This window comes from Medicago sativa, chromosome 2 (genome assembly GCF_051527215.1).
Source record: "Medicago sativa cultivar Bolivia chromosome 2, Bolivia_mono, whole genome shotgun sequence".
NCBI classification, from domain to species: Eukaryota; Viridiplantae; Streptophyta; class Magnoliopsida; order Fabales; family Fabaceae; genus Medicago; species Medicago sativa.
In genome coordinates, this window is record NC_140750.1 from 49,244,871 (window position 1) to 49,257,985 (window position 13,115).

The window sequence follows — 13,115 nt, forward strand, 5'->3', positions numbered from 1 at the left end:
CGCCCAAATTTCTTCCGGCCTACTCCTACCCATATCTTAAGGGTATTTTCTACGCATAATTTTAGAACAAGGCCTCAAAAATGTCCAAGACAGCCCCGCTGATGGCCCTAATATTCATGGAAAAATTCTACATAATTGTACCGAAAAATACATGAATTGTTGAAAAGCATTCTAAAAATACTTGCTCAAAAAAAAATTAGGAATATAGGTTGGTAAGATATAGGTATGTGTCCAGGGGCGGAGCCACTCACATGGTTGTAGGGGCTCCTGCCTGCACAAATTTTTCTATTTTTTTTATACATATACATATACTGTTAATAACACCCCACCCACAATTGTTTTAGTAATTTCCAACATATCAAACACTTACAACCCAACTGCCCAAGCCGAAGGCCCAATTGGCTAACAAAATTCTGCTTCACCAACAACACAACACAGCCGCCAACCATCAGTTCACCAATTCACAGCACGCTTCTTTCTTTCATTCTATCTCACAAGGAACAAACAAACTCCCTCTCTGTTTCAACAACATCAAAAAATCAACCACTTCCACATCCTTCTTACAAAATAAAACTTCCTCTTCCTTTGTGTCTCTAATCTTCTTATTCCTTATTTTTTTTCTCTCTTCCTCCATTGATGGTGATCTTAGAGGTACACTCTCTTCCTTATTTTTATGATTTTAAACTTATTTGTTTTATTTGTTTATTATTGTAATGAGAGTTAACATCTATTATTACCTTGTTGATATTGAATTTATGTTGATTTTGTAAACTTTATTGTTAGGGTTCGATGAGTGATTATTTGGAATTATTCAACAATCTTAAACTTTACTGTTATTTTATTGCTTTAAGTGTTTGTGTTGATGATTTTATGTTCTTTTTATGATTGATTTCCTATGATTTTTATGTACTCATGAGTAGTGTTTATAGGGTAGTTATAACTTATAAAAAAAAGTAGTGTTTTTAGAATTATAAATTGATTCTACTCTGATGAATAAACTTGTAATTTGCAGCAGTAAACATTCAATGAAGAGATTTTACAAACCAATTTCAGAATCAGAACAATCATCAACTCCTAATCCTAATCCTCAAACACTTGAGGAATGTGAAAGTATACAATTGAGTCCACCTTTGATGAATGTGAAAGTATACAATATAGTGCCTCCACTAGTTGAAATTCCTGGCTCCGCCCCTGTATGTGTCACTACATGTATTTGGTAAAACGCAATATATGTTTAAATATGATCTAAGATTTTGGGACAAGAAAGTTCTAAAGGATTGGGTCATAAGGGAAGTTAGAGGAATGTGAGTCACTCCATTCATTTAGTTATTCTCTTCTTAAAGTGGAAACTCTACATGCTTCCTGACCACTATCTTAGGAAGGTTTTAGAAACAAGGAGTCAGCGAACACATATTGAAAGCATGAACTTTGATACCAATGTTGGATGATGAGGAAAGACCCGAGAATCATCTACGCTGGGCTAAGAATTATCACATAAGTGAGTTGGACAATGAATCTTAATCAAAAACCATAAGCGTTTTTATAGATCATCTAACGTATATGTTACTCAACAATAATTAAGTTTTCATCCAGCGTGTACCTTATAACTCACCTTACACTTACCGCAACACCAACCGTACCAATACTCATGAAGGGGCATCCAAGGGAAAATACTGGAGGCAACACATGTTCAAATTTCTGAAGAGACATTTGATCATTAATCCCGGCCCTGGGGGTGCAAACAACTCAACCAAGTCAGGCCTTTAAAAGGCGTGGGCCTAAAAAAATAAATTATAGTCTAATATCCACCCCCTACTCAAATAAAAAAATTGAGTATTACTTTTCCCACCCTATGGAATTCTCGCGCGCCCTATTTTTTCCAAAAATACCCTCAAATTAATTTGGATTTTATAATCCGAACTCGTCCGGAATATAAAATCCGAACTGCTTCAGTACACAGAATTGAAACAGAACAGCCAGATTTGCATGTCATTGTGGTTTTTATCATTGTTTTTCAATAATCATTATATATATATATATATATATATATATATATATATATATATATATATATAGGGTTTTGCTAGAAGCCCCTCATGAAGGTGTCTTTTAGCAATCCACACCTCAAGGTGTGATTTCCACTTTTTAGTTATAATTTTGCTAAAAGACACCTTTATAAAAGGTGTCTTCTAGCAAAACCCATATATATATATATATATATATATATATATATATATATACACATATACATATAGATATACATATACATATACATATAGATATATATATATATATATAAGACAGTTAACTTAAAATTATATCAAAAAATGATTTCATATATATATATATATATATTTATTTATATATATCATTATCCCAAAAAGTTGAATTTATATCATTACACATTTCACCTAATGATATACATTTCAACTAAGCTAGTGATATAAATTTAATCTATGGCGTCGAAAGATCAATGGGACTATCATCCACTTCAACCTTCACACCAAGACCAGGACCAACTCTCTCATCGGGATCAAGATTTTCAATAATGTACAATTCTTCCTCATTTCCTATCACCTCTTCACCTGCCGCCCGACTTAGCTCATTATAATCTTCCATCCGACTGACATATCTATCAGGCCAGCTTTGTGCATCCTCTCAAGAGTGTCGTCTCCATAGAGGGGAAGTGGGAGGAATCATACAACTATCCTTTAAATCCACTGCCATAAAATGGTTGTCATTCACATATGCCAGACACATCATCTGATCGATACATGGCGGTCGACCACATAGAGGGAAATAGGTTCCTGATCACCCTTTCCCAATGGACAACACAACAACTGCGTGGTTGAATTTCTGTGCAAGGAGGAAACCCATATCTGGCATGGTCATCCATTTATCAGGTGGTACATTCCTAATACCGCTAAAGGACAGTGCGTCTGAGACCTCTTCGTACCGCCTATCATTATTAATCATCCTTCGATAGCAAGCATTTTCTACACCGATAAGCTCTTTGTAAAGGTGGTAACAGATCATTTGGTGATCATCAATAGTCAAGTTACGTATGACCGCAACTGCTCAGAACTCACAATGGCCATCATCAGGTACATCCTCAACCTTTTCAAAAAAATCATGCATCCAAAGTGGGATTTGGTCTTTGTATGGTATGTGGACTTTAACCAGTATTGTCTTCGGATTATTTATAATCAGCTTAGGAGGAGTAGGAGACATGTTGATTTTCCGTGCACTCTTTCTACTTGTCCCTATTGATTTTGTGTGTGATCCCTGTATCTATTGTTCCTGGGAGTCAACAATCTCCCATAGCGAATGGGACTACCTTGTCGATCGAATGCTTTATTTATCCTTGTTTGGAGCTCCTTTGGTGGTGGACGCATAGGGGTGGTCTCCGATAAAACCAACTGTCGGAATTGTTCTTTCATATGCACCTTGATTTTGTAATCGGCGTCCTTAAACTGGGCCTACAATGTGTAAAAAAAACTGTCATTTTTGTTGTTGCTGAAAAATAGGCAAAAACATGCATTCTGTTCTAAGCACTGATACGGTTCGGATTTTATAATCTGGAATGCATATGAACATTCCGGATTATAAAATCTGGAACATCCTGATACACCTTTTGCATGAGTCTTAAATGCACTTGCATGGGGCGTAAAGGCTATCATTTCAGATTATATAATCCGGAATACAACAACATAGTTCGGATTATATAATCCGAATTGCACCAATACAGAAAACATAAACACAAATCCTGGGCAGAACCTAAAATAACACAGTTTTCCAAAAAAAAATACCTGAAGAATATCCCATTCTGGCAGTAGAGATATGTTTGCTTTATGAAGCTTCGGGTCAACCTCGTACTCGAACCCCAACCTCTTCCAGTGAGTGTGGATTTCATCCAAACAGAGGGCGGTGATGTTCTTGATCTTCAAAGCAATCGTACACGCACACGGTAATCCGTGAGTGATCAAACTCAAACAACCACATCTTGATTTATCCGTACCAATTTCAAGTGCTTTATTATTTCTTCTACGAGATGATACAAAGCTTCCCCTGAAATGTTTCGGATCAACCTAGACCACAACACCTTTCCTTTGAACCTATGTTCAAGCATGATAATGCTCGTTTGAAGCGAAGCATGTATTGTGGTATGTTGCAACTCTAGCATTTCATGAACAGATTTTCAGTTTGTACTTAAATCACCCATACTACTACTCATATATTTTTTCAACCGAGCGTGTGCAGATTTAGCTTTGTTTGCTGTAGTATTCCTAATATGAATTGCTTTGTTGACCCAAAACCTCACAACCTTCTCCTTAACCGGATCCAAAATTGTCTTTTCAACATATTCCAAAAACTTAGGCAATATTCCACATACAACTTTGAACCGGTTCCAATTATCAATATAAGCTTCCTCTGTAACACCCCGTTTTCCCAACATAAAAATTTCACATATAAATCAGAGTCATTCAACATAAACAGAATGCTACACTTCTTAAAAAATCATAAATAGAATAAATAACAATTCATCCTTCATAAATTGGTCAACATAAATATTCAAAAACTTTGCAGCGAATTTTAATTCAACAACATAATTAGTCTTGGCACGAAGGCCTCATCAAAACATCTCGTAACAATCCAAAAACTAAATCATAGTCATGTAAAATCATAAGCAGTGCGTAAGGAATAGAAAATAGCCACAAAAGTTCCCATGCAGTTACGTATCAGAGCACCTAAAGACACAGTGAGAGATAGCCACTCACGACAGCAATCAACAGCTACTTATTCTCGATCACCTGCAAGTTACTCATACGAAGAGCAACATTTCCAAGCAGAAGGGGTGAGATTCACAAACAATAATGTTAAGCATATAATTCAACAATTATATTTAACAACATAAACATCATCAACATATCATAACAATGGTCGTGTAGCATCATTATCATCATCATAATCAACTTCATAATCAACATTCATATCAACTTCATAAATCAACTTAACAACTTGACTCGACATGCAACTTAACTCGACTATGCAACTCTATCATTTTACTCATGCATGTGGTACCATTCTAGGGCATAAGCCCACGTCGCTTTTGAGCATAAATATACTCCTAGGGCATGAGCCCTCGTCGCTATTGAGAAAAAGCTCCTAGGGCATGAGCCCTCGTCTTTATTGAGCAAAAGCTCCTGGGGCATGAGCCCTCGTCTTTAAATGAGTATGCATGGACTCAACATCTTACAACTTAGACAACATGAACGTCTTATATGACTCCAATAATTTGGATCGACATCTCACATCTTAGACGACACATGCAGCTTTAATCAATAGTAAACAGCAACATGGCAGCACATCAATAATCTCAATATATAACAATATCAAAATGTAATCATCGTCTCAAAACATCACTTATAATTCACATAATGCATATACGATTATATATATATATATATATATATCATCAGTAACAACATTAAATCATCTTATAACAACTTCACAGATCATCGTTAATATTATATTCAAACATCAAGAATTCAGCATATAACATCGTATTCAAACATCAACAATTCATCATGCAATTTTGTAAAAACATAATAAATTATACATAAACATATTTCCATGTCAAACCAAGGATACTAGAAAGATATCACAATTATCAACAACTTTCATGTTTATACCAAAGACCAATTTAAAACAGAGACGTGTGAAAAAGACGCAAAAACATGAAACAGAGAATGCTGTCACCGTACAATTTCGCTAAGACATCCTCGGAGTATTTTCATCATAACTCAAAAACTAAAAGTCATTTTCATGTCAAACTAAAGCCACTGGAAAGCTAACAAAATTATCTAAAACTTTCATGTTTACACCCAAAGCCAATTATGTATCGAGCAATACCAGTTTTTGTTTCAAATTAGAAAAAGTTGTGCAGAAAGTCCATAAAAATTCACTGTGACCTACGTGTAGTAATTTGACCATAACTCAAGTTCTATACATCTTTTTGACATCAGACCAACGGCATTAGAAAACTAACATCCATACCTACAACTTTCGTGTTTACACCTAAGACTAATTCTATACCGATCAATACCAGTTTCGTTTCAAATTCTAAAACGTTGTGCAGAATTTCCATAAAAATTCACTGTGATCTACGTGCAGTAATTTGACCATAACTCAAGTTCTATAAATCGTTTTGACGTCAAACCAACGGCATTAGAAAACTAACATCCATACCTACAACTTTCTTGTTTACACCTAAGACCAATTTTGTACCGATCAATACCAGCTTCTATTTCAAAATTCGGGGCAGAGATAAGAAAAATCAGGAAAAGCAACTTATATTATTCGAACTTCACATTCATTAAAAATCATCACAATCAACAACAACAACTCAACATAATTCATACCCAATTCATAATATGACATTAACAACAACAATCATCAATAACCACAAATTGACAACATAACATAAATCATCAATTATCACTCTTAACCCTAATTCTCCAATTCTCAAAAACTAAACCTACAACATGTTAAATGAAATTTTCAGAATCATAGACTCAAGATTATTGAATGATAGTCCCATCCTTACCTTAGATTGATTGATGGCAAGGATTCTACAGACTTCTCTTCTATGGTTCTTCTCTTCTCTAGGTTTCTCATCTTTCTCCCAAAAACAGTTTGCACATAATCCTTATTTTCTTACTCTGACTCTCCTCTTTATATAAACCTTAACCTATTTATTTTCTCTTAATTCTAATTCTGCCCCAAAGTCTCATTATTCTAAATAATTATATTTCTCCACTAAATATATACTTCCACTAAATATATTCTTCCAATAAATACATTTCTCCACTAAATATATACTTCCACTAAATATATTTCTCCACTAAATAATAAAATAGGGGCTACTAATAAATATCAACACATAATAATAAAAATATCACTTATCAAACATATTAATTAAATTATAACGGAAAAGACTCTAAACTCAAATAAATAAATAAGTAATAAAAATAGGGCGTTACATCCTCCGTTTCGGAATCGACAATATCCATCCATGCAGCCATCACAGTCTTCACCATCGAACCAGGCTTGATCTCTTTCCCATCCTTGCCTTTGAGATCCTTCACTTTGCAATCCGTTTTACACTTTGCTCTCACATTTTGTCCGATGTGATATGAGCACAACAGAGTAGTTGCATCAGGGAAAACGATTTCCACAGCATTGATCAAAGCATTTCCTGATCAGTGACAACTACTTTGGGATAGAGATCTTTAGAATGCAACAGCTCACGACACCACTCAAGAGCCCAATTAACATTGTCTTGCCTCTCAGACATCATATAAGCAAAAGCAATAGAGAACGTTTTCATGGTAGAGGTGTTACTGATAAACTCAAGCAATGGAAGATGATACTTGTTGGACTTATAGGAGGAATCTAACACAAGCACTATGGAAAACGTGTTAAACAACTTGATAGAATTTGGATGTGCCCAAAAAAAATCACTGACATCATCAAAATCATGGTACTTCCTATAATGATACACGTAATCATGATCAACCAAAGACCTCAAGAGATGTTGCATGTTCGTCCTCGTACCCCTAATGGACCGCCTATACCTATGACATGCATTATAAACATGTTTGATAGTTGTTGAAGTGGTACGGTTCCTTTTCCGTAAGTTGGTAAGCATTTGCCTCGGATGAATGTTTAAATCCACCATCTCATTAAGGTGCACACATTCATTTGGGTTTAGACGACCGACGGTTTTATGACCTTTCAACACATCTGTCATGTCATGGTTGTGTCTCCTATCACCAACTCTGAGCCTCCAATCACTAGCAGTCAACAAATAACCTCTCAGCCGAAACGGACACTCGCATTTAACCAAACCAGCTATCTCGCGCCGAGTCTTTCTCTTGTACTCGGTGTATGAACCTCCCCTTTCACATATCAAAGTAACAAATGCGTTTCTTCCATTGCCACCGTTATCGGATTTACCAATAACTATAATAGTGGAAAAATCGAGCTTCCTTGCTTTCTCTCGAACTCTTTCCAACAAATCATTTCATGTTGCAAACTTTTGTGTAGTGGTAAAATATTCTCGCTGATCAATGCAAACAACAGGAGGAATAGGAGGAGGAGCATCCTCTACTATCGCATCGCCTAAAGAAATTTCAATTTTTGGTGGTGGTGTGGGATTCTCAAATTTGGCATTTTCGGAATCATGCACATCTTCAAGTAAAAGAACCGGCAACATAATAGGAGGTTCAATCTCAGGTGGATCATCATTTGGGGCATCAGGAGGAACAACCATAACTGAAAATAGTATGAAGCAGAGTCAGAAAATGAGCACAGTTTCTGTACTGGTGCTTTTCGGATTACTAAATTTGAAATGCATGAATGCAGTCCGGATTTTAATTTCCGTAATGCTCCAGTACATATGACATGACATGATCAAAAGGAAAATGCCTAAAAATCGAATGAGGGGAGGTTTATATACACATTACCTTTGCATTCAGACGAAAATGATGATATTAACCCCCCATGATGGCCAGATTGCTGCTCCAAATCATATTTTCGCCCAAAATGGTGTGTTTCTAGAGGTGTAGGGAGTGTTTGTGATAAAGGTGGTGAGCTTCGGCTAGGTTCTGGGGAAGTATATATAACTAAACCGTTCAGATTTCATTTTTCGGAAAATGACGTCATTTTTTTCCCGCTCAGTTCAAATACAAGGTGTTCGGATTTTATATTTCGGAAAACGTATATATAGTTCGGATTATACTTTCAGAATCGTCTTGCGGCCTGATCAAGTCCGAGATTTAGAAAAGACATGGTGCAGTGTGATTTTCTGATCATTTCGGATTATATAATCCTCACTGTTTCCGGATTATATAATGTGAACAAAGATTATTTTGGTCAAAAACGCAGGGCGCATGAGAAGGCAGCAGGTTGGGAAAAGTAATACTCTAAAAAAAAAATATTTTCCTTCTTTTTCATTCTTCAGTACGCGTTTGAGTTTCTTCTTCTCACTCAACACCTCTCTTTCGCTTATTTTTTTTAATTTCGTTTCATGTTTAGAAGTTCTTTTGATTCTAATTTTGTAATGAAGCTTAGCTACATGGATTTTGTTATATGCTGCTTAATGCTTATTAATAATTACTTTTTAAAATTTCATTGTATAATTGCTAATTTTGTTTAATGATGCAAATATATGGTTCTAATATATGTTGAATGTTGAATGTCAAAAATTTTGTTATATGTTGAATGTTGAAAAAATAATTGCTAATTTTGTTATACGTTGGACGTTGAATGTTTACAAATTTTGGTATATGTTGCTAATATATGCCTCCTAAATTTCCAGTTCTACATTTTTTTTTCAGTCTTTCTCTATGCCTCCTAAATTGTCTTATAGGATTAAAAGTTGTTTTAAAAATAGGCTAAAATATGGTTTTGGTCCCTGCAAATATGCCTCGTTTTGGTTTTAGTCCCTGTAATTTTTTGTTGCTGTTTTTTGTCCCTGCAAATATCCCTCGTTTTGGTTTTGGTCCCTGACCCCACTTTTGTGATGATTTGCACAAGTGGCACATGATGACTCAACCCATTTATTAGAAAAATAGTCCCTGCAAAATCATTTGATTTTTAAAAAGGTCTTTGCAAAATATTTTAGTTTTAAAAATAGTCCCTGGAGGGACTATTTTCAAAAAGAAAATATTATGCAAGGACCAAAAACAACAACAAAAATTTACAAGGACTAAAACCAAAACAAGACATATTTGCAGGAACCAAAACCATACTTTAGCCTTTAAAAATATTCCGTTTTTATTTACTAGGGCCTATTTTACTATGAGAGCCGAGACTCTTGTATTATGGGAACGGCCTTGTTGATCATATAGTAGTCTATAGAAGATAAACAAGCAAGAATAAATATCTAAAAATATATATTTTTACAATCATTTTGTGACAACAATTTTCTCTCTTCTACTCACATTGTGGTCTTCCTTTTTCTCTGTTTATTGTGTTTGATCAATAAAAAGAAAAAAAATACATTGCCCCAAAAATTGTCACAAATGATTGTATAAATACCAAAACTCTATCCAAAAACTACAAATGGTTGTACATGACAAACTCTGGGTGAAATTAACAAACAAACCTAACTACTAACTAACTCTATTAACTACTATATTCTAATAGTTATTTTGCACAATTAGGAACCTACTAACATTTATTTTATTTTTTTTCTGAGGGGAGAACTTACTAATAGTATGAACATTAAAATCTTTTATCAAACAAATTAACAACACATTTAAGAACCTTTACCTAAGAAATATGTGACTGTCTGTTGAAGACAAGTATAGTAATTTGTTATCCAAGAGAGATGGAAAATGATTGCTATTAATAGGCGCAAAACAAAGACCAAACAATTAAAAAAGGAAAGAGACAGATTTAGACAATTGTTTGCTCACCTTAGTTTGTTAATGGTGTTGAAGCTTCGCCCTTAAGTATAAATAACGTTCCTCCCTTACATTGAAACCACATTCATTCAAGAGAACATTATAACAAGATAGTAACAATAATAATCAAAGTAGATATGAAGTTCAGCACTGCCATTATTGTTTCATTCCTATTCCTTGCTAACTTTTGTGCAGTTCAATCTGTGGTCCTTGACATATCAAAATTTGGTGGAGCACCAAATTCTGATATAACCCAGGTATTAATTATTCCTAATGAATTCACATTGAGAAAACAATTATTTCACCTTTAAAAATACATGATTTAAATATCATGACATATTTATCGATTTTTATCATCCGATCTCAAATCAACAATGAAGACTATTTAAATATCATCTGGTGAATTTGTAATATGAGCTATTCAATCACTAATATGATGACCGAGAACAATGAATGTGTGTAATTGTGTTGTTTGTAGAATATATAGAATCATAGTGTCAACTACGCATCGTATACTATTATGATTATTATTTTATTATTGATCGTGTTTTGTCCTTTCATAAGGCTATCGGAAATGCTTGGAAGGAAGCGTGTCTATCAACAACTGCAGCCAAAATCATGATTCCAGGAGGTACATACAGGATGAACGGAGTAGAACTTAAAGGTCCTTGTAAGGCCCCTATTGAAGTTCAAGTTGATGGAACAATTCAAGCACCTGCAGACCCTTCTCAAATGAAAGCGGCGGATCAATGGATCAAATTTCTATACATGGAACATCTTACCTTATCAGGAAAAGGAGTTTTTGATGGTCAAGGTGCAACTGTTTATAAAAAAGCTGCACCTGCAGCTGCTTGGAGTGGTAAAAATAGTAACGTGAAAATTTTCATGGTAAATATCAATCTAAATTTTAATCTACTTGATCATCATTTTGTTGCAAATAATTGTAGCTTAATTTAACAAACATATCTAATTGAGTTTTTTTTTTTGGTTCAATTTCAACAGAATTTAGGTTTTATGTTTGTCAACAATTCCATGGTCCACGGCCTTACTTCTAAGGACAGCAAAAATTTCCATGTTATGGTCTTGGGATGCAATAATTTTACATTTGATGGCTTCACAGTTACTGCCCCTGGAGACAGTCCCAACACTGATGGAATCCACATGGGAAGATCAACTGATATTAAAATTCTTAACACCAACATCGCTACCGGAGATGATTGTATCTCATTGGGAGATGGTAGCAGAAAAATCACTGTCCAAAATGTGAAATGTGGACCTGGTCATGGTATTAGTGTTGGAAGCCTTGGAAAGTATACAACTGAAGATAATGTAGAAGGAGTTATAGTTAAGAACTGTACTCTAACCGCAACTCAAAATGGTGTGAGGATTAAGACTTGGCCTGATGCACCAGGAACAATTACTGTTTCTGATATACATTTTGAAGATATTATCATGAATAATGTCATGAACCCTGTCATCATAGACCAAGAGTATTGTCCATGGAACCAATGTTCCAAAAAGGTAATCACTCAAGAACTTATATCTTGTTTTGTTTATGCATAAGCTTATGTTACAATTAAACTATAATTTAAGTGACTAACTTTTGTTCATTTCTTGCATGGTTTTCAATGGTTTAGAATCCATCAAAAATAAAGTTAAGCAAGATTTCATTCAAGAACATTCAGGGAACCTCAGGAACTCCAGAAGGAGTGGTTCTTATTTGCAGCAGTGGCGTACCATGTGATGGTGTCGAGCTAAATAATGTTGGTCTCACATTCAACGGAAAACCAGCAATTGCTAAATGTTCTAATGTCAAGCCTTTAGTTACAGGAACAGCTCCTGCATGTCAAGCTCCAGGTGCATCTCCAGCTGCTGGCCGAAAATCTCCTGCTAAATAATTTGGATTTTTTTCTCATTTTCTTTGAAGAGTAGACAAACCATCCCCATAATGCGAGGATGTTGACAGATAGTAGTATAGTCCCATCGGAAGAAATAATTTGACATGTGTATTAAAACCACTGTCATGTATATGTAATCCTTCTCATGTAACAAATAAATTTTTCTTAGTTTGCTTGATCAACGAGTTAATTCTACGATTATTGGCGTATAAATTTTTCCTTCCAACAAATGAACTCGAAAGATCAATTCTACGATTCTTAAGGTTACAAGTGTTTAGTTTGCGACGCAAGAAACATGTGATCAAGTAAAAAATAGAAGAAAACAAAAAATATTAATGCAAACATAAAAAAACTGCAGAAAGAAGAAAATAAAGATAAAAAAGAAGATGATATTATTATAAATAAAAGTGAGTTACATTCATCGTTCATTTCAACAACCAGTAAGATGTATTATCTTATGACTGCGGATGTGTTATTATGTAGACAAGTTTTTGAAATGAAAATGAACTCCTTTGCATGGAGTTGATTGTACTAACACATAGAATGCCTGAATGCCATGTGTCCATTAACTTCCTTAGAGTCTTCTTCTGCTAGTTTTTTCTTCTACTTTGAATGTTAGGTGCTAAAGTTCACTTAACCATTTTTCAAAAACTTCTTCTCCCACCTTGCATTGACGTCTTGTTTCAGGAAATAATGCAATTAAAATTTTTGAATGGTCTTGAGCATCTTTATTTCGAACTTCCTT

At 34.6% G+C, this 13,115-nt stretch overlaps 1 protein-coding gene, 1 long non-coding RNA gene and 1 pseudogene across 2 annotated transcripts; 2 read left to right on the forward strand and 1 right to left on the reverse strand.

Moving 5' to 3' along the window:
- The first annotated feature begins 327 nt into the window (after positions 1-327).
- Positions 328-1,169, forward strand: LOC146947138 (uncharacterized). Its single transcript, XR_015028311.1, has 2 exons — positions 328-651; positions 1,013-1,169. It is a non-coding gene; the product is annotated as an uncharacterized LOC146947138 (long non-coding RNA).
- A 1,285-nt stretch (positions 1,170-2,454) lies between these two features.
- Positions 2,455-8,594, reverse strand: LOC146947139 (uncharacterized; annotated as a pseudogene).
- Positions 8,595-10,558: 1,964 nt separating this feature from the next.
- Positions 10,559-12,583, forward strand: LOC146947140 (polygalacturonase-like). The gene is made up of 4 exons (XM_085744804.1): positions 10,559-10,729; positions 11,037-11,360; positions 11,475-11,993; positions 12,110-12,583. Exons 1-4 carry the CDS (start codon positions 10,610-10,612, stop codon positions 12,368-12,370), a joined length of 1,224 nt encoding a protein of 407 aa, XP_085600930.1. The 5' UTR covers positions 10,559-10,609; the 3' UTR covers positions 12,371-12,583.
- The last annotated feature ends 532 nt before the right edge of the window (positions 12,584-13,115 follow it).

Bases quoted from the DNA above. Each gene is read 5' to 3' on its own strand.
- LOC146947140 (XM_085744804.1), top strand. From the start codon at position 10,610: ATGAAGTTCAGCACTGCCATTATTGTTTCATTCCTATTCCTTGCTAAC. The intron at 10,730-11,036 runs GTATTAATTATT...TCCTTTCATAAG, and splicing joins CAAATTCTGATATAACCCAG to GCTATCGGAAATGCTTGGAA. The intron at 11,361-11,474 runs GTAAATATCAAT...CAATTTCAACAG, and splicing joins GTAACGTGAAAATTTTCATG to AATTTAGGTTTTATGTTTGT.